Genomic DNA, 27,780 nt, shown 5'->3' with positions numbered 1-27,780 from the left:
TGTGTGTGTGTGTGTAATTGATGTTTAAGAATTTTTAACATACCTACTCATTTCCTTTAAGAGAGAAGCACTCTCCCTAATCCTGTTCACCTAATACTACTCACAGATGTTGGCAAAATAGGTGCCTTAGAACAAAATATGGAGAGAGGAGAATTTCTGAAGGTTCATCAGTCACACAAACATAAGACAGTTACACAATATAAAAGGAGATGCTTATTTAAAACACATACAAACAAAATGGAAGAACACTGTTGACAAATATGGCATAGAAACTGTTAAATTATATAACAAGTTTGTATAAATGATTAAGGAAAATACTCAGAATTGCCAAAGGACTTGACTAGATAATTCCCTAAAGAGGAAATACAAATAGCCAGTAACTTGGGGGTTTCAATGTCACTAGTAGTCATTATAAATATCAAAATAAGATATAATTTCTAACTGTTAAATTAGCAAAGGCTTAAATAGTGAAAATACTCATTGATAAGAATGTGATAAGAGAAGTACTCTGATACATAGCTGGCGGGAGTGTAACTTGACAGAACATTTCTGGATACCATTTTGACAATATTACTAAGACTAACATTTACGCATAACTGTATGCTAGGCATTGGACAAAGTATCTTAATGCGTTGCCTAGTAGAATAGTTGTCTCGGTGTCTCCATTGATTGGTCTCTGTGTGGCTTTCTGTCTTGGACTGCTTTTACATCAGCACCTACTGCTTTTCGTTGTCGTCTGTAGCTTTCACTAGTACTAGTGTCCTCACTGAGATTTTGCCCTGCTTTACATTTGACTCTGTTTGGAGACTTTTTTTTTTTTAAGGTTTGTTTTGTTTGGTTTGGTTTTTTGTTTTTTGTTTTTGAGAGAGAGGGGGAGAGAGAGAGAACAAGCAGAGGAGGGGCAGAGAGGGGGACAGAGGATCCAAAGTGGGCTCCGTGCTGACAGTAGAAAATCCTATGTGGGGCTCCAACTCATGAACCATGAGATCATGACCTGAGCCAAAGTCAGATGCTTAACCACCTGAGCCACCCAGGCGGCCCTGGAGACATTTTTGATCGTCACACCCCTGGGTGGGAAATGTGGAGAGATACTACTGGCATCTAATAACTAGTAGAGGCCAGAGATACTGCTAAATATCCACAGTGCACGGAGATCCCCCACAACAAAGAATTATCTGGCCCAAAATGCCAGGAGTACTGAAGTTTAATTCCGCTAGTCTAACCAGGTTAGACTTGGCTGGGAGTCCAACAACTGGTTATTGTTTTATATAATTCCATTTTGTTCCAGTGCTAAGTGAGCATATTCAGTAGGAAATGACACACATAATCATTAACTCATGTTATGAACGTGAATGATTTCCTCTTCTCCAGGACCTGTTACTATGACTAGTGTTCACCCACCAATACGTTCACCTAGTGCCTCCAGTGTTGGGAGCCGAGGAAGGTAAACTGACTTAACCTTATCCTCTAGTGTATAAAATCTCTGATTAGATTTCTCTTGCCAGGGCTCAACATGCTCTTGGTACTCAATACATCTTGAACGACTTCCTTTATTTTTAACTTTTAAATCAAAATTTCAATGATTGTTATAATTTAACAAACTAATTAATGGGTTAAGTAAATAAAGTATAATTGTGTCTTTAGAGATACAAAAATTGGGGGGGATGATATGTTTGTCTTGAGCCTAATAACAAGGAAGAAATTGAAACGAAGTAGGTATAACAGATTGCACTATATAGGATACGTACAAACACAAACTTAGGGGGAAAAGAAACAATAACTTTATACTAACTTCAATGTTCTCTGACTTTTTTAATGCCCAAACATTAGGTCTGCTTTAAAATAAACAAAGTCATAGTTGTTGAAATTCTCTCCCAGCTTACTGCTTTGCTCATCTATTTATGCTTACAGATTTCTCCTAGTGAACCCAGTTCTTATTTGCTAATCATATGGAAGATACATTCTCTCAAGAGAAAAATGTTGTCTTTAATCCCATGAGAACATTGTGGGTATCCGTAAAGGGTTTTTGTCCCAGTACATTTTTTAAAATAGCCAAACACCAACAGTTTATATCTCTAGTTAATTGTCTTCACACTTTGTGACAGTAAATCGTTAATGTGGGCCCAGAGTGCTCTTTGTCACTGACTAGAGAAGGAAGTGGGAAAGATAGTTCTGAGATATTAAAATCTGACTGCCCAATTGGAGAGCCTCAGAGTATTCAAGTCTGTTTTCTTATGATTCGGGTTTTATTTAAATATTTTCAAATATCTTTCCAGAAGTATAGTGTGACTAATGACATAGGTTAATATGTAAAAGGTTTTTTATACAGGAAGCTGTGTGCAGGCATCTGTGTGCAGGCAGTGGTTGCATCTCACTGTCATTTATCATGGATTGTGATAATGGAACATGGTGACCATTGCTGTGAAGTTATACAGAATTACTTCTAAAAGCTATCGTTATGCTTTGTTTTGAGACACTTAAGGTAGCATTCTTTGATGTTTTTGTTTTTTCTCTCTCTCTCTCTTACAGCTCTGGCTCTTCCAGCAAACCAGCAGGAGCTGATTCCACACACAAAGTCCCGGTGGTCATGTTGGAGCCAATCCGAATAAAACAGGAAAACAGTGGACCACCTGAAAATTATGATTTTCCTGTGGTCATAGTGAAACAAGAATCCGATGAAGAATCTAGGCCTCAAAATGTAATTATATCAATTTGGGGGATAGGATGAAAGAAACTTGTAACTAGCAGATAGGAGGTTAAAAATGTTATGTTGAGGGGCGCCTGGGTGGTTCAGTCACTCAAGCGTCACTCACAATCTCATGGTTCGTGGGATTGAGCCCCATGTTGGGCTCTGTGCTGAGCCTGGAGACTGGTTGGGATTCTCTGTCTCTGCCTGTCCCCCACTCATGCTCTCAAAATAAATAAATCAACTTTAAAAAAATGTTATGTTTAAAAACAGGGAAATAGTCAACTTAAAGGTTGAAAAGTTTGAGGACCTCTCTCAGTAAATTAAAAGAAAAAGATGGATGGAAAATAGGGAGAAGAGTTCGAAAAATCAGGGGCATTTGGGGCTGGGCATTTGAGTAAAACAAGGAAGTTGGGCATTTGAGTAAAACACATGGAAGGTAATTGGCAAAAAAAATAATAATACAAGGAAATTTACTGTAACTGAAAAGCATGCACATCTGAATTGAAAGGACCCAAATAACAGAACATTAAATGAAACCAGGACTCAAATTATATTATCATCAATTTCAGGATACCAGGATTTTAAAAGCTTCTAGATGGAAAAAACACCTTATGCAAAGGATCAGACATAATGGCAGTGAGTCCTCAAAATGGATGTTTGAATCTGAAACAAAAGAGAAATACCAAAATTGTGAGCAAAAGTATTTCATAGCCAGAACTCTACACCCAGGCAAATTCTCAATCATGCATAAAGATTAAATAAAGATTTTTAGACATAAATGCAAGGTTTGAGAAATTTTAATTCTCATGTACTCATTCTCCAGAAGATACTTGAAAGTATGCTTCATCAAAAATGGAATGAACCAAGAAAGGAGGCATAAGATCCCAGAAGAGAGACAAAAAGAGTACTTCCCAGTACAACAGCTCCCCTGGTGCATCCTGTAGCAGGGAGGATGGGAGACTCCGTAGGGATATATGTAAGAGCAAAAAAAAATGTTCAGCAGTATTGGAAAGCATTTTATAACCCTACTGGAGGCTGTGAGAATGACTTAGAGATACAGTATTTAGAAAAGTAAGCAGATGAAAGAAAAGGGTGGAAGAGGGAGGGAGAGGAAAGAAGGAAGGAAGGAAGAATTGAATCACAGTAAAAACAAAAAGACAAAAAAAGGAAGTATAGTCATAGTACATTCTGTGGTTATGTGATGAACAATATTTACACTTACAGTGGTATAAACAAACACCTGTATTATACAAATTTAACTAAAAACTAGATATAATCAGGATATAACCTGAACATGAATTTAACCAGAAATTGATTTTTCAGGACACTTAACCAGTGCAGCAGTGATACTGACCAATTGGAATAGATGTTGGCCATAAAGTTATACTGGTACCAAATAAATACATACATACATACTTACTTCATAAAGCGTTAAGAAAGTGGCATGAGTGGCGTGTATGTGTGTAAGGAGTGGGTAGAGAGGCGGGAAGGAAAAATCTAATCTTCCATCATAAAGAATATACATACCCACATTTAAGACTGAAAATATGTTTAAAATTGAAAATCTGAGAAATTACAATGCAAGCAAATTATTTAAAAATAAATAGCACAAGAAAAGCTAAATAATTTAAAAATAATTGCCTCTGAGGAATGAGATTATGTAATCATGCTTTTAACTAAATCTGCATTTATTACTTTAAATATTAAAAGTTTAAAGGAAATCATAGATGTTGTTATTAAAAATTTTACCATCCCAGGCCCCAACATAAAATTTAGATTCATCTTAAAGTTATTAATAGCTCTTGCAGAAGTGAAATTAATTATAAGAATTAAAGCACAATACTTTTCTATGAATGAAAAACCAACAGTAGACATATTTTGAGTCTGGATATAATTTTTTTTAATATTTATTTATTTTGAGAGAGAGAGAAAGAGCAGGGGAGGGGCAGAAAGAGAGGGAGAGAGAAAATCCCAAGCAGGATCTGCACTGTTAGCCCAGAGCCCAACGTGGGGCTTGATCTCATGAACTAAACCTTGAGTCTGACACTTAACCAACCAAGCTGCTCAGGCACCCCTGCTGATCTTCTATTTTGATGATAGTTTTTGGTAGAGATTCAGGTCCTCTTTACCTTTGGGGACTATTAGAGTAAACCTCTTCTGTTCTCATACATTTTCACAGATTCTTTTGAAGTAAGCAGGTGCCTATGAGAGAGCAGTCTACGGTCCCGAATTGCAGCAGTGCTAATGAAGAATGCCAATTTTGAGAAATAAACACATATTCTGAACTTCTTTCCATTGCAGACCAACTATCCAAGGAGCATACTCACCTCCCTGCTCTTAAATAGTAGTCAGAGCTCTACCTCTGAGGAGTCTGTGCTAAGGTCAGATGCTCCTGATAGCACAGGAGATCAACCTGGACTTCACCAGGAAAATTCCTCCAATGGAAAGTCGGAGTGGCCGGATGCCTCCCAGAAGTCACCTGTTCATGTCGGAGAGACCAGGAAAGAGGACGACCCCAATGAGGACTGGTGTGCAGTTTGTCAGAATGGAGGGGAGCTCCTGTGCTGTGAGAAGTGTCCCAAAGTGTTTCATCTTTCTTGTCATGTGCCCACCTTGGCAAATTTTCCAAGGTAAGATGGTACTTACTTCCCTTTCCCACATTCTTTCACTAGAAATAATAATTGATGCTCGTTGTAATTTTGTAAAAAACTTCAGTGAAAACCCACTTCACACAAATGGATTCTTCAGCATAGGGGCTTTGATACTCTGCTTCCCATTCTGTGCGCTTCTCTCAAAAATCTACTCTGTAAAGAAGAAGGGAAAAAAAACGGTCCTTTGAATTACTACAGATGGTTACCCTAGAAAACGGTGATCCTTATGCATAACAATGGCCACAGTTACTGCATGTTTTTGCCAAGCATTGAGCTGTATCATTTATAAATATCTCAAGTACCTTTTCCAACCATCTCTGAGATGCTGCTCCTGCTGATGATGATGGGGAAGAGCAGCCACTGCGTTGATCTCTTTAGTTCTTGGAACGCTGTACTTTTTAAAATTTAATTCCACATTTAAAGTTGAAAGAATGGGGGCGCCTGGGTGGCTCAGTCGGTTAAGCGTCCCACTTCGGCTCAGGTCATGCATGATCTCACAGTTCGTGGGTTCGAGTCCCTCGTTGGGCTCTGTGCTGACAGCTCAGAGCCTGGAGCCTGCTTCAGAGTCTGTGTCTCCCTCTCTCTTTGCTCCTCCCCTGGTCACTCACTCTCTCTTGCTCTCTTTCGCTCTCACTTGCTCTCTCGTTGTCTCTCTCTCTCTCTCTCTCTCTCTCGCTCTCTCTCTCTCTCAAAAGTAAACATTTAAAAAAAAATTTTTAAATAATAAAGTTGCAAGAATAGTACCAAGAACATTTCTTTTCCATGAATCATTTTGGGGAAAATAACAGTTGTGCCTCACATCAGCCATAAATTAATGTGTGTGTTTATTTTTTTAAGTGTTTCTGTCATGTAAGTGTTTCATACCTCCTTGCCTAACGTTTACCACTTAGGCCCTTGTATTATATTTCTGCTCTTAAGCTCTCTCAGCATGGTGCTGTGTACATAGTAGATATGCAGTAAATTCTCAGTGATAAAAATTCATGCCAAATAAATAAATCTGTATCATAGATGGTATGGAGGATGTGGGAAAGTGAGATGGTGATGGGAGAAATGATGCATTAGGAATTCAGAAATTCCTGGGGCTCCCGGGTGGCTCAGTCAGTTAAGCATCTGACTCTTGATTTCGGCTCAGGTCATGACCTCATAGTTCCTGAGTTCAAGCCCTGCATCAGGCTCTGCATTGATAGCACAAAGCTTGCTTGGTATTTTCTCCCTCTCTCTCTGTCCCTCCCCTGCTTGCTCTCTATATCTCTCTCAAAATAAATAAAAATAAACTTTAAAAAAAAAAGAAAAGGAATTCAGAAATACTCTATCCCCCAACAGTGGAGAGTGGATTTGTACTTTCTGCCGGGACTTATCCAAACCAGAAGTTGAATATGATTGTGATGCTCCCAGTCACAACTCAGAGAAAAAGAAAACTGAAGGCCTTGTTAAATTAACACCAATAGATAAAAGGGTAAGTTTTTTTAAACATTTCTAACCTAGACTGTTAGCTAAACAGTTTTTTTGTTTAGATGGATTATTGTAATGCAGGTGTGCCTTTCGTCAAAGAAGTGTATATTCAAAATTTTATGCTGACCTCTTTTTCCTTTAGTTTTTTCACAAGAGCGTAAGAATCTTAAGCGATACAACCTGTGACTTTTCCTGGTTAAAATGAAAAAAAAAATCACAGTACTGTCTATACATTTTTTAGAAGCTTAAAAGACTGTAGTTGAACAAGGTAAAACATGTATCCTCTATGTGGTCCAGAGTTTTAAATTTAGTGTACCTTCAGTAAATTTGTTTTATTTTTACTATAGATAAGTTTTCTTCCTAATGTGTTGAGAATTGGCACCACAGACGGGTTTTCGTATTTATTCTTCCTGGAAATAATTCCATTCTTTTACCCAGTGGTACTGGGTTTACAACTCAAAGCCACCTAATATAGTTAACTGTAATTAACATTAAAAGCTACTACATCAACACTTCTTTAGTGCTAAAGAAGTTCCTTTGCTAAATTATTAAGTAAAACAATCAATATGAAAGTTACTGTGCAAGAAGGGGCCCAAACACACACTACTAACACGACACTGTGTTTACTGGGATAAACCCCTACGCAGGGAAAACTAGCCGATGGGACCTTCTGCATTCAGACAGGCAGCCTTGGGACTGGACACACCATAGGAAGGGTTCCACCTCTGGATCTATTACATACATATGCTCTTCTTGTTGATTATTAATTATAATCCAATATACAGTGTTGTATGTAAGCAATGAATCATGGGAATCTACCCCCAAAACCAAGAACATACCATACACACTGTGTGTTAGCCAATTTGACAACAAATTATATTAAAAAAATAAGTAAATAAATAAATAATATAAAATAAAATGTAAAATAATTATAATAATCCAATATACAATTTGGAGAGTTAAGTGGAAACTTATTTTTAAAGAGGTTCAAATAGGTTGCTCATGACACTTGATGTTCCTATAATTGTAAGAATGGCTCTCCTATATCACATACACCCCAAACTATTAAACAGTATATAGTTCAGTAAATGACTGAAGAGATGAAAATTCTTTCAATGTTTTTCCTGTATTTATCTGGCTTTAATTTTTATTCTAGTATTTTGAAACCCATGACATTGTTGTTAGAAATAAGTTGTGATTTCATTATTTTATTACATTTTTTAATTTTATTTTTTTGCTTAGAAGTGTGAACGCCTACTTTTATTTCTTTATTGCCATGAAATGAGCCTGGCTTTTCAAGATCCAGTTCCTCTAACTGTAAGTATTAATATCATTTTGTGCATTTTTACACAGTAGGGTGATTTTTTTTTTTTTTGAAACTTGATTTATGAGAATGTATAGTCAGTTTCCTATATCTGATGCATATCTTATAGTTTTATTAATACAAACAGAATGCTTTGATCTTGAATACACTTTAATGTTCACAAACTGGTCCAAAACTTGTATTCATTTCTCATATATTCTCATCTCATACATCTTACCTACTATTCTCTGGAATGATTTTTTTTTTTTTTAAGATTTTATTTTCTTGGGGCGCCTGGGTGGCGCAGTCGGTTAAGCGTCCGACTTCAGCCAGGTCACGATCTCGCGGTCCATGAGTTCGAGCCCCGTGTCGGGCTCTGGGCTGATGGCTCAGAGCCTGGAGCCTGTTTCCAATTCTGTGTCTCCCTCTCTCTCTACCCCTCCCCCGTTCATGCTCTGTCTCGCTCTGTCCCAAAAATAAAATAAAAACGTGGAAAAAAAATTTTTTTTTTAAAAATAAAAAAAAAAGATTTTATTTTTTTAAAGTAATCTCTACACCCAACATGGGGCTCGAACTCATCACCCTGAGATCAAGAGTTGCATGTTCTGACAACTGACCCAGCCAGGCACCCCTCCGGACTGATTTCTGTTGTTTCTCAAGAGGCTTAGTCCTATATCCTAAGCTGTTGGGAAAAAACTGTTCATTTGAGATAAAGACCCCCAAAATTCTTTGTACATATTTCGATTTATACAGACCCAGATTGCAACTAAGTAGACTTTAAAAAGACAGGAAGGGATATGTGCGTGCGTGGGTGTGGGTGTGTGTACTATTGCTTATAAAAGGTTCCTGCTTGTAGAATTTATTTAGGACAGGTAGAATTTAGTCATTTTTATTACAGCATCTCATTTATTTTGAAAGGTGCCTGATTATTATAGAATAATTAAAAATCCAATGGACTTGTCAACCATCAAGAAGAGACTACAAGAAGATTATTCCATGTATACAAAGCCTGAAGATTTTGTAGCTGATTTTAGATTGATCTTTCAAAACTGTGCCGAATTCAATGAGGTAAGAGGAAAAAACAAAAAACAATAGCAATGCGAAAGTAATATTAAATCAAACACTTCATCAACAAAAGAGATGAGTATCTACCAATGATAGTATAAATTTCTGAAAGTTCAAGTTTGTCAGAGAATGAAAGGTAATTAGGAAAACTTTATCCACATTACTATCCAAGGTTTATTATATGGTAAGTGGAAATGCAAATTATAGCTGACAACTTGAAAACAATTTAGAAAATAAGTAGTTACCACTCCCTTATAGAATAATCCACATGAGTCTAAGCCTTTTATTTACTTCTTATCTGACCTTCTCTAGACTTTGTCTAGCCCCAGGCTATTATTTTACTTTACATCATTGATGATGCATAAATACTTTCCCAAAACTTGAGTTAAAAGGGAACAAAAATGTGAGAAATTTACTTATTTTATTGACTGTTGACTGTTAAAATATTGATGTTTATTTTTAATTCATGTTTTTATTTTTATCCAACAGCCTGATTCAGAAGTAGCCAATGCTGGTATAAAACTTGAAAGCTATTTTGAAGAACTTCTAAAGAACCTTTATCCAGAAAAAAAGTTTCCTAAACTAGAATTCAGGAATGAATCAGAAGATAATAAATTTAGTGATGACTCAGATGATGACTTTGTACAGCCCCGGAAGAAACGCCTCAAAAGCATAGAGGAACGCCAGTTGCTTAAATAAAGCAACACCATTGGCGTGTGCTGGTTTTTAGATTTTTTTGTTTTTGTTTTTAAAAAACATTTTGTCAGTAATTTTAACATCATTACAAAATGAGTTTGTGACCACTCTGATCTGTAAGTTTTTGATGTTTACTAGATTTTGATTTCCCTAATAAACCATTTCTTTTAATCTTATTAAGAAAGAAAGAAAAAGAAGGAAAGGAATGAAAGTGAGGGAGCAAGGAAGGAAAGAAGAAAGAAGCATCAACAACAAAAAGACGTTCTTCCCACTTCTTGGATTTCAAAACTATAATTTGGAGTGATAGCAACTATAGAAAGGAAATAGACTATGTATGAACTCTTAAGTGGAAATTTAATGTGGTTTGGATGTGTGCGTTAATCCATTTTTAGAAAATACCACTATCCATTAATTATGGCCCAACCATGAATTAGTACTTACGAACAGTACTCCGTGAACATGAGTGGTAATAAGAGTTCTATCCTAGGATGCTGACTGGTGCAACGAAAAAGTAGATTAGATGCTATTAAGAGGCACCTAACAGTATATAATGTAAGATGGCAACTGTATTAAAGAAAAAGCAGGAAAACAAATGTTTGATTTTTGTTTTGTTTTTTTTTTTTCTTGTCTGTAGAAGTGTTTGGTATAGCAGGTGTTCAAAGCCATTTTTCGTACATTTCTAAATATAACTTCTTCCACTGAGGAAGTAAGCGTACACGTGTTTGGTTTGCTATGTGTCTCTGTGTAGTTTGTTGTTTGCTTTTTAACTGTGCAGGTGATCCTTTTATAACAAGACTCGTTGTTAGCAGTACGGCTGTTAGTGGAACTACCCTGGACATGAAATACCGCAGTGTGCGCCATATTTGATGTGAGGCTTTTTCATCGTATACCCTATTGAGCATTAAATATAAGTTCCGCCGAAAGGGACTAGTTTGGTGGTTTTCATCTTTATAATTTGGAATAAAATGTGTTGTGGAATTTAGGAGCGGGCAGTTCAAGGGAACTATAAGGCAAATGTAATGTTTTCTGAAGCTTATATTTCCTATTTTTAAAAAGTCAGAACCTCAAATTGAATCTTATGTCTGACTTCATTCTGAATTTCATTTTCATTCTCCTGATAGAGATACAGAAGACTAATCTTCTGAGAGCAAGCATATTCCTAATGGGCCAGACCTGACTAGTTGAACTGATAATCCATTTATTCCTTTTGCTTGTTCAGCATCAAAGAAGGAAACTAAATTAAGATAGACTGGCAAATGGCACAATATTTCTCTTCTAACCTTTGACAAAATATTTACATGAATTTTTTCAAAGTAACCTTTATGAAACATTAATTGAGGAAATCTTTCTCTTTAGGCTGACGGAATAAAAATATAGCTGAACTGAAAGAATCTTAGGCTGTGAATGGTATCATCTCCCACGGATTGGACCTAGAGGACTTGCTTTTTCCACAAGGCAATACTTCTTAAAATGGACAATTTGAAAATATTCTGTGGCTAATTCATTGGGTTTTCACGTGTTGCTAAAGATAAAATATGAGAAAATAATTTAGTTACATTAGCTTCTCAAGATAAGTCTTGTCCATAATATGTCACTTACAAAGTCTTAATCACTTCTCCAAATGTGTGTTTCAGAATAGTTGTTGTATTGTTGTGAAGATGCATTTGACATTCTCTAAAGGCTGAACAAATTTTGATAACAGTGCATATACCTTTTAATTGTCTGTTTTTTTGCTCCAGCATTTTTAGCACAGCAACTCCGGAGGTTTTGAAAATAAGTTTATTGTTGGCACTTAGAATACTGTTCTTGACTGTTTGTTCTTCCATACTTGTTTCCTGAGGTAAAACAGAGCAATACAGACAAATTTTGAGGAGGATCAAAAAGAGAAGTAGCTCTTAAGGGAAAAAATATATATAATTTCTTAAATTCTAGCATCTGAGCTAGAATTTCTACTAATGTGCCCAAAACTTGCACTGTTACATTCAGTCATATTAATCTTTTAAAAACAGTATTCACCTTTACCATTTTTTTTGCTGATTGAAAGGCAGTTAAGAACCATCTTTCCTGTAGTCATACATAATATAAATTACATTAAAACTAGGTGTTTGTCTCTCCAAACAGCCTTTTTGTAATGCTCTTTACGATTAAAGTTCTGTGACCTTAAATTAACAAGTGCCTGTGTATCCAGGTGGATCCCAGCAAAATAGTCCTGAAATTCTAATAGAAGTAAGGTATAAGGTGAGCCTAAATAACTGTGCTCATTTAGAGAGCCATCTCCCAAAAGTTCAGTGTGATTCAAGCAGCCTTGACCTAAACTTAAAACACTACAGTGTTTACCTCTGATCAAAAACTCCCGGTGATTTCCCTCTGAATTTAGAACCAGTGTGTCTTAGCTACAAGACCCTCTAATGTGATCACATGACCACACCTTTGGCCAAGGCTTGTGAATGAACAAATCTTGTGGGAGCTGGGATTTACCGAAGTCCGGCTCATCAAGAGCTTTCCCATGCATCAAGCATCTGATCTTTTTGGCATAAGGCAATTCTAACATATATAGAATACATTTGTACATGAGCATCAGGCAATGCAGTTATTTTGCCCTTTGAATTAACAGGCCTCACTTGTCCTTTCTGGATGGAGGGGTAGGATGCTGGATGTGCTAAAAGGAAAATGTCCTCTTCCCTTGGTAGTTGCACTTGCTTTTCCAAGCTAAAGAATAGGCACCATGTTTTACACCTACACCATACTATAAATGCAGTATAATTTAGCAATGCTTTCAGGAAGATTCGCTCCACAATCAAAAGGGTGAGTTCAGCTGATTGCTCCATTTATGAATTTGCATTTCAAATTCCTATGTTGTGACAGTGCTTAACTTGTAAATTTGGGTTCCATGGACAGACTAGTTAGACACTGAAAGGAAGAATTCCTCCTTCGGTGAAACCTGATCCATAAATTAACGTGAATCCCTAAAGTTGCTACCTATGAGCAAAATGTTTTTAGATGTAAATAGAAGATGTGCTTATTTTCTGTTATGAATGAGAGAAATTGAGTGATCTGATTGGTATTATTATGGACATGACAATGAGTTCAACCATCTAGTTTCTTACAGAGGTCCTCCTTTTAAATAACATGTACATAGTTTTTAAAATATTTTATAACCTCATGTAAATTAACAATTGATATCTTTTTACATATATTTCCCTTTCCTCTTGGGTATGTATTTAGTAAGTCATAATTCACATGGTGGTAGTTCATGTTCTTGAGTGAGAAAAATGCTAACCAATCAGACCATTGATTTCTTTCCTCACAAAGATTTGCTTTTTGTGAAGCACATCTGAAGCAATAGTCTTTGTTGTTGTTTGGTCTTTGTTTTTTTTTTTAATTTGGGGCGGGGGGGCATCTGGTGCTTTGATTTTTTAATAAAAATTAGCTTCGATGGATTTTTACTGTGAATGTTTTACCACAAGGAATTTTAATAGAAAAATTACTATATGTCATTCAGTAGAATTTTACCTAGTTTGAGTCTCGCTTCATTATTACCTTTGTGTGTTCCTCTATAAAACTGATACATGTAGGGATAAGCCAGTAGTCTATAAATAATAGGACAACTTTTTAAAAAATTCTGACACATGCATTTCACCAGCCTTAAAAAATAAGCAAAAAGTAATTTTACAAACAGGAAGGGTATGGTAACTTTAATCACTGATTCCCACTCCCCTCGAAGTAGGAAAACCAAAGATGCCATGAAAAATTCTTATCTAAAGCCTGTTGGAAGAGGAAGGGAAGACAGAGTGGGGACTTTGATAGGTCACTTTGAAAGTTTACCTATGTTAATTTCACCTGTAAACAAGTTTTGAGTCCCTAAAATTACAACTGTTTTTAAAACTCACTGTTGGATATTAAATAGAACTTACTTTTTGGTAGGGGTAGAGGAATAAACTTCTATCTGATTCTTGAGTTTTTAAGTAGAATAATTAAGTCCTAATTTGAGTCCTAAAAAAAAAAAAAACCCTTAAAAATTACAAGTTAAACATTCTGTAAAATTGTCTTTCCCATATTTTCAAATGTGATGTGGAAAACCGGCAACTTTAATGTACTCTGCCATTTATCAGGATACTGGAGTGAATTCCTTACCCATGCTCTCTAGTGCCTTTTAAACCTAAGACAAGTGAGCCAGAAAATCCAGTCAGGAATCTTTCCATTATTTATTTATTTTTTTAAATCTTTATTTATTTTTGAGGGAGAGACAGAGTGTGAGCAGGGAAGGAACAGAGAGACAGAGGGAGACACAGAATCCGAAGTAGGCTCCAGGCCCTGAGCTGTCAGCACAGAGCCCAAAGTGGGGCTCGAACTCACAAACCGTGAGACCATGACCTGAGGTGAATTCAGACGCTCAACCAACTGAGTCACCCAGGTGCCCCAGGAATCTTTCCATTATTGATGATTAAAGCACAGCTATTGTTTACGGGAGGGGATAGAATATACAGATCAATCACGGTTAAGTGCTTCTCACCCTCGGAATGGGAATGTGTGGACCTGAGAAGTGGCATTTTTCCAAAGAAAATCAAGTGTTCTTAAAGAGGAAAGAAGAAGAATGGCAACAAGAAGCGGCACCATGTTTTGACAATAATGCTGGTTCTCTAATCCATTGATTTTAGGGATTTATTGATGAGGAGGGTGTGTGTTAAGAAAGCCCAACGTACAGAAAGTCTAAAGGTTTTGGCATTCATGTTACGGAATGATTTTTTGCCATTGTAGACTATGCTTAAAGAGACTCAAATCACATTCTCTTCTATTTGTGAAACTATTAGGTTCAGGCGCCTGGCTGGCTTAGTCTGATCAAGCAGACTCTTGATCTCGAGGCTGTGAGTTTGAGTGTTGGGTGTTGAGATTACTTAAAATCTTTTTAAAAAACAACAACAACAACAACAACTATTAGGTTCAAACAAATTCAACCCCTATCGTATCGCATCAAGTAAAATATCGCATCAAGTAAAATATTCTTTGTACAGAGATTGCAGTTACGTGACTGATTACCTTTTAGCGAGTTGTGAAACCAAAAAACTTGTTACAGGTAAGTGACTTGATACATGTTGACTTCCATTTCTACTAATGACTAGTACTAGTAAGGAGGGTAAGCAGTACACATGAGTTTATGAAGGATTTCTCAAATTTTGTATGCAATTAAAATCATGTTAATAAAATTTGCTGTTGACTGATGTAGTGTTGTCTAGGAAGCCTGGGTACTAGACAGTGTGGGCAGCATTGTAATGTTCCTGAAGCTTTGATACCTCCACGGGTACTGAGATTTCCTGAAATTCTTGGGAAGGTGCTTGATCATCAGCTGTGTCATAGTTGACTGTGGTTGTGAACCACTACTATCCTTTGGTGTTAATTATAAATTGCTGCTAACATCAGCTTCAGGATTTTCAGTTGTGATTGGTGGTAGGTTTTTGAGCTAACCTTACATGTGTAGCCTAGATGTCTTTACATCAAAAATACTTGGGCCTAAAATTTTTGATAACTAGACCAAGGTGGGCTTGCAAACTTTTAAAAATGATTAAAGAAAGCAATTTAGGTGGTTCAAACACTTTATGAAGTGGGCAGTCTCCATTCTCAAGGGCCAAGATAACTACAAAATGAGGTAGAAGGCAGAAGGTTTCATAGGATAAAGAATAAGGGACAAGGAAGGTAAGTGTAGAGTCCAAAGTTGGCTTGGCATTTGGGGATTGGTTGACTGAGTATATTGTGTTTCTGGCCAAGTGGGACATTTACAGGGACATATTTAAGTTTTGGTTTGCTGCTGCGGCACCCTGAGCAGAGTGGTTCCATCTTGGACCTAGAAATTTCTTTCAGTAGTCCTCCTACCCCACTTTTGATCATCCTCTTGACCATTCAAGAAGGTTGATGAAAAATATTTGATCAAAAATAATGTGACTCAGTTACCATTGGCTCTTGAGCTCTCAGTGTAGTATTCACAAAAGATGTCTGGCACATCTTCTTGGGGCTGGTTATGTACTTCCATTCTCTTTTGTTTTCCAGTTGGACAGATGATCTGCTAGCTAGTCAGTGGTTGCCCACATGCATTTAAAACTTCTGAGAGAATGCAGCATATTAGGGAGACACATTCTTAGCATCAAAATAATGCCTGTGGTTTGGAGAATGCTCCTGGGTCAGGGTTCCTATTGATGTGGGGTGGTGAGCAAACGGTCCAGAAAGAATTCTTGAGACGTTTTTGGTGCAAAAAGGTGCTTTGTTATGACACAGGGACAGGACACGTGGGCACAAAAGGCTGCTCTTTTGCTGTATGAAGCTGGGGTTATACGCTTTGTGCTTAAGGGGGAGGGGACATGCAAGGAGTATTACATCATAAATGTCTCTGATTTTCTACTTGTAAAACCGCTTTCACAAGATTTTTCTGGTGTTTATCATCCTGCTCAGTATTAACTATGGGTGACATGTGCAGGCAGACATAAGACCCTTTAAGAAGGTAGCAACCAGTACATATTTGATCCTTCTCAAAACCATGCAGCAGGCTATCAGTCAGTCTTCTGCACTAAAGGTGAACATTCTTCTGCTTCTATCCCTCATCACTATGTCTCAACCCAAATAGAAATCAAAAAAATGCTTTCTGGGGTGCCTGGGTGGCTCAGTCAGTTGAGCGTCCGACTTCAGCTCAGGTCATGATCTCATGGTTAGTGAGTTAAAGCCCCATGTCGGGCTCTGTGCTGATGGCTCAGAGCCTGGAGCCTGCTTTGGATTCTGTGCCCTCTCTCTCTGTTCCTCCCCTGCTCACATTTTGTCTCCCTCTCTCTAAAAAATAAATAAAAATTTTTGAAAAAAAATGCTTTCTGCTCAAGTCGTGATTGAACCCCACATTGGGCTCTCTGCTCACGGCGCACAGCTTGCTTGGGATTCTCTCTCTTCTCTCTGCCCCATCCCTGCTTGCATGCATGCTCTCTCTCAAAATTAAAAAATATATATGAAAAAGAAATTCTCAGAGGGATATTTCTTTAAGCCAGTTGGCCTGCTTATGTAGTTCACGTAATTGTTTGTTTCTCCAGAAGTGTTTATCCTGTACACTTTATTCAGAGAAACTGGGGCATTGGACATCAGGGAGAAGTTTGTGACAAGTATAAAAACTACAGAATATCCAGCCTCATAGGAGATCCAGTAGTCGAGTTGGTAGGAGGTTTGATTACCATCCTTTGTAATGACCTGAGATATGTGTGTAATAGTATCTTCTTTGCAGACCAGGGCAAAGCATAAGGTGGACGAAAGAATCATAAAGCCCTTCATGGTATAACAATTAGGACAATGATGGAGAGAGGGAAGGGAGGAATCATTCTTGCTGTGTTCTCATGGGAGAAATACCTGATCTCGATGTCTGCTTCTCTTCCTAGTCAATTTGATTTTGAGTCTCCAGTGTTTACATAGGGCCAGATGCCAGATGGAACCTTCCATATTTGGGAACAGATATGTACCCAGGGTTTAACACCTTAAAATTTGGTGGCAGTGTCTGTGGTCAAGAGTACTTGGTAGGGCCCTTTCTGTGAATCTCAGTTTTGCAAAAATACCAGAGTGAAACCATAACACTCTGTTAATGATGGAAGACTTGAAGATGCCCACGGTTAAAGATGTAATGATTATTCATTATAATGGAATTGATTAGCAAATGGTATTTCTGTGATAGAACAGTTTAAGATAATAACTGGAATTGTGACTAATAACATACCAGTACATATCAGATTTTCAGGAATTTAATTTCTGGAACATGTACATTGACAACATATACAGAGAGAGCCTAAGAAGTTTAAGCATGACTTGACAGTGCTTTCTCTGTAATTTAACATGTTTCTTTAGAAGGTATCAGTTCAAAGTCAAAAAGACTTTGTTTAGAATTTGAGGGAATTTTGTCAAAGATAACCATTAACCAAAGTGACTTCAAAGGCAAATACAGAAATTTGCATAGTTCTTTTTTAAAAACCTGAGCTCTTTTAGGCGCACCCGGGTGCCTCAGTTGGTTGAGCGTCCAGCTCTTGATTTCAGCTCAGGTTGTGATCCCAAGGTTGTGGGATCCAGCCCCATGTCAGGCTCCACGCTGAGCCTGGAGCCTGCTTGAGATTCTCTCTCCTCTCCCTGTGCCTCCCAACCCCGGCTCGCATGTGCGTATGTGCTCTCTCTAAAGGAAAAAACTTTAAAAACCTTAGCTCTTTTGGTATTGAGAAGACTGGGTTAAATAATTGAAGACCTGCTAAAGACAACATGAAGCACAGTAAGTTATTTTGGTAAGATACAAATTCTGGTAAGTAATCCACCTGGAGCAGGTTTCTCACACAAAGAGTAGTGACACCGAGGCTTTTCTTTCCGGGAAGCCACTTTATTTGTGCCCACACGTGCTCCGTTGGGTTTGTACTGGAAAAACAGCCTGGAATGCCACGTGGCGTAGGCTTTTACACATTTTCTACTTCTTTGTCTCGCATGTATGGGTAATGTATAGGCATACAGTTTGGTTGGGTGGCCTCATGTTACAGGCTCATGAGGGAAGTCATGGATGCACACTAGCCAGGTGGCTTCCCTTATCCTGAGGTCTCTTTCTTTAGGGAGGAGACTCTACCACCTACCTAAAAGAAAAAATTTTATTTACACTAGCTTTCTAAGAGCAGACCCACAATCTAAGAAAACTCTCTTTTTAACGGAAAACCAAATTCTAATTTTGTACCAGTGTATTTTTTATATTAAAACTCCTTTTTCAAAGAAATCCATTCCAGTCTTAGCTTAACCACACAGAAACTTCCTTTTCCACAACCCTTCAAAAACTTTTTAAACATTCATTCAGATTTTGCCCTTTTTTTCCTCTCATTCTGGCACAATCCATTGTTTCCCTTTGAACAAATTGTTAGACTTTTTCCTTTAGTAAAAACACATCTTCATATCTGATGCCTTTTCTTACCCCACATACATCTTACTCTTATGCAGAGATGTTTCCTTTATTCATATGTATTGTTTAGAATTATTAACACCCTCAGAGTCATTAATTCTTCAACAGTAAGCATTTGTGGACTCTTACGCTAGCACTTTGTGGATTGTCAAGTGTGTGGATACATTCTATAATTTCTAGAAGTATATTCCTCACAGAAAATTTTTCAGTGTGGCACAAAACATGTTTAATAGACCCAAATAGTTTTATTTCGTTTGTAAAAGGAAGCCATACATGGATAAACCTCTGTTCGGTAGTTAAGGTCTCAGTATTTTATCTTACTTGTAAATGATCTAGATATTCAGTGAATATCCACCATTTAATTTACCTCAGTATAACTTTAAAGTTTCTTGTCACAGAAAAATTTTGGAAACAATTTTTTTAAAATTTTTTTAATGTTTATTTTTGAGAGAGTGGGGGAGGGGCAGGGACAGAGGGAGTCACAGAAGCCAAAGCAGGCTCCAGGCTCTGAGCTGTCAGCACAGAGCCTGATGCGCTCAAGCCCATGAACCCTGAGATCATGACCTGAGCCAAAGTCGGATACTTAACCAAATGAGCCACTCAGGCGCCCCTGGAAACAATGCTTAACGAGACATACCATAAACCATAATTATTGTTGAAAAGTTTATTTGTAAACTTTTATATCTAGTTAATGATGAGGGAGCATAAGCCAAGGGGAAGTTTCCAAAGGGATTTTCATATGCTAAAGAAGCCTTACAGGATAACTGAGGCTTAGCTATTTTCAAGCTAAGGTGGTTTTTCCCCCTAGCAAAGCATTAAGACAGTAGGGAGTTGCCAGAGAAATGTTCTACTCAGCCTGCCTCAAATATTTGTCACCGGGCTGCAGGTTACAAAGAAATTTTACTTTCCATTTCCTTCTTGCCTTTGTTCCCCACATCACTATGGAGGGGAAAGTGATATTAGGGCTCTAGGAAACTGAGTCCATAGGTTTCTGGAGATCAGGCTATTGATAAGATTGCCTTTTTTCTTGTAATTTACTAAGCCATTTGTAAACTGATGGAGACTTCTGTCTTGTGTGACTGTTTGCTTCCCCTTTCCCTGGGCAGCCAGGAGTGCCTGAGGAATATCACACATATCCCACCAGGGCAAGGTAGGAGTTGGGGATATTCCAGCTTCTACTTTGCTCTCAGCTTGCCTTATGCTCCCTCATCAGTTGATGTACTTGTTCTTTAGATTACTCATGAGACATTGAACAGCTAACCATCACCTTAAGTTATCTTTCTTGCTGACAAATTCTCTAACAGAAAACATGACCTTATTTGACTTTGAGTAAACTAGATAGAATCCAAGTCCTATGTCTATATTATATTTAATATTGGTAACTCTAAAGACTTGTATGTTTTAATTAAGACAACGAAATTAGCTTAAAAAAACAACAACAACAAAGATTATCCTAGTTCGCTTGAACTTGAAAAACATTTGGGTTAGTTTCTGTATTTCAGAGAGTATATTTGATTTATATAAATACTTGTTTTTAAGCAACTTAAAGCTCTTTGCAAATTAATTTTGGCACTGCCCTCTGAAGGTAGAAAAAAATCACATCTATAACATTTTTAGACATGTATGTATATGCACATATATGTACACATATATAAACATACAGATGCAAACGGATCCCCACTAATTTATAAATAATTGGATCCAAATTGTCTTTCTAGCAGATAGAATAAATTTACCTGATCAGATGGCTCAAACTTTTTACTAGTATTTCTGGAGAAGACTTAAAAGATTTTTCACTTACCTAATTTCTAGACTTAAAGTAAGAATTGCAATCCCTGAGGATTGCATTCCAAAGAGGTGGCCCTAGATGTTTCCTAGAAAAGATGGGTTAGGACATTTACATCTCAAAGGCACAGAGAAAGAATGCAAGTTCCTCTAAGAGAATCTTTGTTGCCTAAGACCAGAATTTTTACAGAATCAACAAGACTTTTGAGATGAATAGAGGAGGTTTGGGAATTGGTAAAAAGAGGGGTGGCCTTTTTCTGTTCTTATAAAGACTCAGTTTGTAAGACAAAGATAGTTGTTTATAATTCCTCAAAGAGTTGAGTTGCACCCTGAGTGCTATTAAGGAAGGGGCTGACCTACCTATCCAACTACTTTATCTTCAATTTGCTCTTTTGTATCTGGGAGATTATCTCCAACTAAGAGAAATCAGAAGATTCCTGTGTTCTTGATTTAGAGCTGTTTGTCTTTGGAGCCCTATCTCACAACCAAGATCATGACCTGAGTCAAAATCAACAGTACAATGCTTAACCAACTAAGCCATTCAGGCACCCCATTATTTGGCCAACTTCTGACCATAGGGTACTGATGAGGTTTTGGGGTGATGGTGGGGTTTGGAGCTGACAGTGAAGAAAGAATTCTTGAAGACATCTTTGGTGCAAAAAGGTGATTTTATTAAGGCACAGGGACAGGACCCATGGACCGAAAGAGCTGTGTAGAATGACTAGTTATACACTATGGACTTGGGGGCGATAAAGTCAAAAGGTAAGTTTCCAAGGAGACTTTAATATGCTCAAGACTCACAGATTACTGGAGGCCCAGCTATTATCAAGCTAAGATGGTTTGTCCCTCTAGCAAGGCATTAATATTAAGACAGTAGGGAGTTGCTAGGATTGCCTTTTTCTTGTAAACTGGTGGAGACTCCTACCAGTTTAACTGTTTGGTTATTTTGTCCTTTTCTGGTTTGGATAGCCAGCAATGTCCAAGGAATGTCATACATATCCCACCTGGGGTGGAGGAAGGGGGTGCTGGGCAGGGGAGGCGGGGGGCGGGGAGGGGGGGAAGGGGAGAGGCTAACTTGTACTTGGCCTTCAGCCTCCCTTATGCTTCCTCATCAGTACCATGGAGTTCCATTTTAAAAAGGTCTTTGAATTATCAATGAGCACAAATAGTAAATATTCCTTGCAATATTGAACCACCCCAGAAGACTCACTCTTCACCAGCTTCAGCCAATTTTCCAAGGATCTCACTTGGTAAGTGTTTCCATCAATTTTAGCCTCCCCTTGGTTGTTTAAGGGAATAACTGATAGTTGTTTACAAGAGAAGCCCTCAGGGTCCCATCAACCCTAGCCTACGGGGAGGGGGAGTGCTGGGCAGAGGTCCCTCCTTTGAGTAGATAAGGAGGCATACAGATTTGATAAAATCTTCAAGAACAATCTTTTTTCCAGTGTCACAGTTGATTGCACCAATTTGTGGTTCTGTGCTTTAATGGACCCCCCAGGATGAGTGCAACAGAGGAGGCCCAGCTGTTGTCTTAGGTTTCTGGCTTTGGAACTGTTGCAGTTTTAAGGCCACCAAAGTCAAGGACGCTTGTTTATGGCCCAGTGGTCTCTTCAGAGTGGAAAGGCAATTCAGGTAATGGATTAGTAGACTGAGTACTCAGGTAAAGGAAGATCAAAGGGGTTGTAGATGTCCCATGGTCTTAGAACCTTTTAGGTAACTCTTGTGTCTGTTTAACTTCTCATTAACCTTTTTCACTGAATCAGTGAATGTATTTTGGAATTTTGGAGACTTCTGCATACCAGTTAAAATAGGTATCCCATCCTGGTTGTTGATAAGGGAACCCTTCCTTTCAAGTGCACTTCTAGTCAGGAGATTGAGCTTCCAAGACCACACTTCTTAGACATTAAGTAGGTGGGCTGGAAGGTAAAGCACTCAGTTCTGAGACTTGAACATCTTATTCCTTTAAGCCTTGGGTTTCTCTGAGCCAAATTAATACCTAAGAGGGATGTACCGGAAGGTTTGGATTTTGTGGTGTTTTCTATGTACCTTGTTGCACAGAGTTTTTTTTCTTGAGGTTGCTAAGTGACCTAGTGTTCTGTGACCAATATGTCCTTGCATGGAGTCTGGGCACACTGGCCACTTCAATCTAACATCTTTAAGTGCTCAATCCCCCACCTACCAACTTTGCACCTTTAGCTTCCAAGATTCTTATTAGCAGTGGCTTTTAATAGTCCAACTTGTGCCTATTTCCATTGTGTTGTGCCATTGGTTAGAAGAGGTCAAATTTCTTATTTCCCCACATCTCCCAGAAGTTTATGCAATGGATATACCTCCAAGCTTTAGGAGTTCCCTAACTGCTGCCTCTCTTTGCAGATTCCCACTATAATTGTCTGGAACCTTTCTGGGAACTATATTTTAATATATACATATTTTTACATATCATCATATATAAATATATATTTTTAAACCTATAGTTTGTTTAGATCAGAGAGCTGCACTCAAAGCCTGGAGTGACTCATCCACAGCCTTTGGTTTTGACTAGAGCAACAGAGAACTCAAAGTGTTTAGCAGGTTCCTTGCCTGTGTGTTTCGTTGTCCCACAAGCCATTAGCAGTCAGCTTCAGATTATCCTCATTGCCAAAATCAGTTAAAAATGATTAAAGAAGAGGGGCACCTGGGTGCCTCAGTCGACTAAGCTTCCAACTTTGGCTCAGGTCATGATCTGATGGTCTGTGGGTTTGAGCCCTGCGTTGAGCTCTGTGCTGACAGCTCAGAGCCTGGAGCCTGATTCAGATTCTGTGTCTCCCTCTCTCTCTGCCCTCCCCTGCTCACACTCTGTCTCTCTCTCCTTCAAAAATAAATATTTAAAAATATGTTTAAAAAAATGATTTAAGGGGCGCCTGGGTGGCGCAGTCGGTTAAGCGTCCGACTTCAGCCAGGTCACGATCTCGCGGTCCGTGAGTTCGAGCCCCGCGTCGGGCTCTGGGCTGATGGCTCAGAGCCTGGAGCCTGTTTCCGATTCTGTGTCTCCCTCTCTCTCTGCCCCTCCCCCGTTCATGCTCTGTCTCTCTCTGTCCCAAAAATAAATAAAAACGTTGGGAAAAAAAAATTAAAAAAAAAAATGATTTAAGAAGACAACATAGGTGATTCAAACAAACCTTATCTGATGCTTTATGAAGCAGGCAATGTCCACTCACAAGAGTCCAGAGACCTGCAACCTGGGCCAGGAGGCAGGAAACTTTTATAGGATTAAAAGATAAGGAAGAAAGTAAGCGGCCACAGTTGGCTTGGTGCCAGCTGACTGAACACACTATTTCTGGTCAAGTGGAACATTTACAGGGACATGAAAGTTATCTAAATTTCAGTTTGCTGATTAGGCACCCTGGGCAGGAGCTGCTTCCTCTTGGGCCTAAAAATTTATTTCAGCTATGACCTGTTAGCCAAATTTAACCTATGGCCATCTTTTCAATAGTCTGAGAGCTAGCAATGCTTTTTACATTTTTAAACATTACTTAAATATTTTTATTTACTTCTGAGAGAGTAAGAGCTAACGGGAGGGGGCAGAGAGAGGGAGGGAGAGACAATCCTAAGCAGGATCCACACCGTCAGTGCAGAGCCCATTGTGGGGCTCAAACTCACGAACTGTGAGATCATGACCTGAGCTGAAATTGAGTTGGACATTTAACCAACTGAACCACCCAGGCACCCCTTTGCATTTTTTAAGGCTAGTGGAGTGTTGAGGGTGTGTGAGAGAGACCATGTTTAGCTCACAGAGTCTTAAATACTGTCTGGCCCTTGACAGGAAAAGTTTCCTGACTTTAAGCTATTTGTGCCTCTTGTTCAAATAGGGGTGACTTGCACCCTTATGGAAACAGGGGTATAAACAGCAGGGGTATTACTGTTTGGTAATACAGTGATACTTGATTCTAGTTGCAGTGAGTTCTTTTTTCCCCTGCAGAGGGGGGATAGGAGGAATTGATGAGCCAAGCCATAGGGTCCCCAGTTTTAGAGGTGTCCACAGTAAGCCTGAATAGCAATCGACGAATCTAAATGTAAAAGCCTTCGGTATTTTCTTTCCACACCATACCTAACCTACTAAAGTGATATGCACAGGTGTGATGTCCTGCGTAAAGCAGTTGCTTAACAAGGGGCAAATGGTGACATGATGTCAGAGAGCTTGCTGCACTTTCATTTTTTTTAATCTCATCATGGGAATCAAAGATTCTCCCATAAAGTAATGAAATTAGAATACAAATAGAATGGGAAAAAATAGTGTATTCCCAGCTTTTTCCTAATTATATACAAGACTCATACTCATTTAAGCATATTTTATAAATAAGCAAATTTCATCAACATGGAGACAATTTAAATGCTCGTTTTTGCCGTGAAGTTGGTGACTGTTGTGAAAGGCTTAATGATACAACCCCAAGTTCATGCCTTAGCTACAAAATTTCAGTCCAACTTTTGCTATAAACCCCATGGGAGAATATCAAGTATATATGCGCTTTCTCTGAGAAACTTTACTTCCCCCTGCCCATCTCCCATAGACCTACCTTTCCCATCTTTGAAGTCTATTTTTACAAAAGTTCTCTGTAGTCTCCCAAAAAAGACAGGAATATAAAATTAACCCACCTCATTCTCATGTGCCTTATTTTTCAGAAATACATAATCAGTTTCTTAATTACCAAGTAGCATACAGAAATTAAACCAGGTCTTTAAAACTGTGCCACAGCTCTTTGTAAACACAAAATGCGTTTTTCTTCTCCGGTAGACATTGGTTTGCAGGTCTTCATTTAATTTGCTGGAATAAGAAGTGATTTAGTAGATCAATACATTTAATAAAAAGGCTTCTCCATTCATCCTCAGCTGTCAGACACTAGAAACTAGTAATAGATGATTTCTTAATAAACTTACAATGAATTAAGAGCCTCGCATTTACCTTTGTGTACCTGGTAATGGCAATGGTAGTTTTATAGTTGTTATTTTAGTGGAATACAGACATTATTCAGGGAAAATCACACCACACTATCGTCTTTGAAGAGTTTAGCAAAGGTTTGGAGTGAATAATTGGTTACTCTGGCTTCAGTGCTGCTCAAAGTTACATGCAACACCATTGTGTTAGTACACACTTGGATGTCATGTCTACTTCAAAGAATTTCCATGCTCCAAGGTCATTTCCTTTGGTCAAAAGGTGGTAGCTGAGAATACTTAAGAGATTTCTGCATCACTTACCTGTAGAGCTCGTCCTTTGGTCTCAATGGGGAGAGTAAAGGCAGAAATGGCACATACAATGCAGACTGATGAGAAAAGACACAGGGCCCCCAGGAAGGATGCGCTCATAAGAACCTGCAAGTCACAAGGAATGACTCCATTTATTGTGTCCCAGTCACTTGTCAGCTGATTTTTTTTATGTCAAAGGGGAAATCATCTCTCCACAGACATGAATGAATGTCTTTTGCAGCCATTCTGTAAATTGTGCCTTCCCGACGCCTCAGGTGAGTTATTTATTTGGGCCCAGCTACTGCAGGCATTTTGTGTGATTCTGTGAGCGGGGACTGACATAAGCATGTACTGGCCAGGTCAGACCTCTCTGCACCCACTCCTCCGGCATCTCCAGAGCAAACCAGTACCTAGGGAAGGTAAAAAGATCTGGTTTTCCCACACTCTCATACCAGTTTAGTTTGCTCAACCTCTAGTTCATTTTATGCAGAACTCCCTCTGCCAAACATCCACTTGTCCCCTTCAGTTCTGACAGGATGAATTAAGGAAAAAGGTTTTGGAGATGTAATCTGTAGTGTCTGGAAAGATGACATGTCTATCTATGTTCATGATGTTTCATGTGTGACAAAACTGGTGTTCATTTTTCCACATTCAGAATGAATTTCTACCAATTTGTACACAACCTTTGGCTGAGATCATGCTGTGTTACTAGCTAGTAACCTTACCATTTCCTACATCCATTAACCCAGGGCTGCCTGAAGTTGCAAAACCTAACTGCTCTCCTAGCTAGGACCAGAGGCAACTGCATTTTGGGTTTGGGGGGGGGGGGGTTGTTTTGTTTTGTTTTGAGCTTCCCTACAGAGAAACCGTGCTGGGCTTCCTAACAGGGCTCTAGCCACCTAGTAGATGTGAGTGGATAGTCTTCCAGTAAGTTCCTTTCTGCCTAAAGTCAATTTCTCTTGTTTGTAACCAAGAACCCTAATGCCTGATTATAAAAATAATTTGAGAATTCTGTTACAATGTGGATTTCCAGGCCCCCCTTTGATGTACTGTATCAAAAAGAAAGATCTATTCATCTCTACTTCTAAAATCCAGCCCAGAACAGGAACAAAGAGGGACATTACACAGTGATAAAAGGTTTAGTCAATGAGGCAACAATTTTGAAGGTTTACGTACCAAAAAGCTTCAAAATATATTCAGTAAAAACTGAATGGAGATCTAGATAGATCCACGTACAGTTGGAAACTTCAAGACTGTCCTCCCTCAACAATTGATAGAACTACTAGGCAGAAAATGGAGGCTATAGAAGAACTTCATGGCACCATCAACCAACAGGGTCTAACTGACATTTACAGGACACCTTACCCAACAGCAGCAAAGTACATATTCTTTTCTGCCCCTGCAACATTCACCAAGATAGACCATGTTCTGCGGCATAAAATGAACCTAAAAGATTTAAAATCCTAGAATGTGTTCTGACTAAAAGGGTATCAAACTGAAATAACAGAAATATAACAGCAAAATCTCCACTTCTAATCCATGGGTCAAATCTCAAAAATAAAAACAACAAAGAATATTAAATGTGTGAGACACAACTAATAGCGACAAAAAATTAAAAAATAGGAATAAATAAGAAATGTGTAGGACGTATATGAAGAAAATTGTAACTAAAGAATATGTAAAATTGAGTAAATCTAGTTCTTATAAAATTGTGAAAGTATACTTCTCAAAGTCATCTGTAATTCTAATGGATTCTCAATCCAAATTCCAGTAGGATTTTTTTTTTTTTTTTTAGTCAATTTAGGGGAAAAAATTGACCCTAAGATTTCTTGGAAACAATTAACATGCAAGGAAAATCTGGAAATTTCTGAGAACAAATGCAAGTGAGAGAATCTGAGGGAAGTCACCAGCCTAAGTGGTAATAACGTTCTAACCATGAGCAGTGTGATACTGGTGCCAAAATAGAATCCAGTATGGA

At 38.2% G+C, this 27,780-nt stretch overlaps 2 protein-coding genes across 3 annotated transcripts in view; one reads left to right on the top strand and one right to left on the bottom strand.

The window, feature by feature from the left end:
• Nucleotides 1-10,783, top strand: part of TRIM24 (tripartite motif containing 24) — a 138,177-nt gene extending 127,394 nt beyond the window's left edge. For both annotated transcript variants that reach the window (XM_040471847.1, XM_040471846.1), the window contains exons 13-19: nucleotides 1,372-1,444; nucleotides 2,530-2,698; nucleotides 4,991-5,319; nucleotides 6,664-6,796; nucleotides 8,035-8,109; nucleotides 9,014-9,163; nucleotides 9,650-10,783. In XM_040471847.1, the coding sequence (XP_040327781.1) occupies nucleotides 1,372-1,444; nucleotides 2,530-2,698; nucleotides 4,991-5,319; nucleotides 6,664-6,796; nucleotides 8,035-8,109; nucleotides 9,014-9,163; nucleotides 9,650-9,859 (1,139 nt within the window). In that variant the 3' untranslated portion in view covers nucleotides 9,860-10,783. The remainder of the gene's footprint in view (nucleotides 1-1,371; nucleotides 1,445-2,529; nucleotides 2,699-4,990; nucleotides 5,320-6,663; nucleotides 6,797-8,034; nucleotides 8,110-9,013; nucleotides 9,164-9,649) is intronic.
• Nucleotides 10,784-24,573: 13,790 nt separating this feature from the next.
• SVOPL (SVOP like) overlaps nucleotides 24,574-27,780 on the bottom strand; it is a 69,901-nt gene continuing 66,694 nt past the window's right edge. Inside the window, exons 14-15 of the mRNA XM_040471845.1 lie at nucleotides 25,815-25,928; nucleotides 24,574-25,383 (exon numbers count right to left, since the gene is read on the bottom strand). Of these exons, the coding sequence (XP_040327779.1) occupies nucleotides 25,372-25,383; nucleotides 25,815-25,928 (126 nt within the window). The 3' untranslated portion in view covers nucleotides 24,574-25,371. The remainder of the gene's footprint in view (nucleotides 25,384-25,814; nucleotides 25,929-27,780) is intronic.

The sequence above is a fragment of the Herpailurus yagouaroundi genome, unplaced genomic scaffold (genome assembly GCF_014898765.1).
Source record: "Herpailurus yagouaroundi ecotype Mexico unplaced genomic scaffold, PumYag 100, whole genome shotgun sequence".
NCBI classification, from domain to species: Eukaryota; Metazoa; Chordata; class Mammalia; order Carnivora; family Felidae; genus Herpailurus; species Herpailurus yagouaroundi.
The sequence above is the reverse complement of the archived record's forward strand: the minus strand, read 5'-3'. Positions and strand labels throughout refer to the sequence as shown.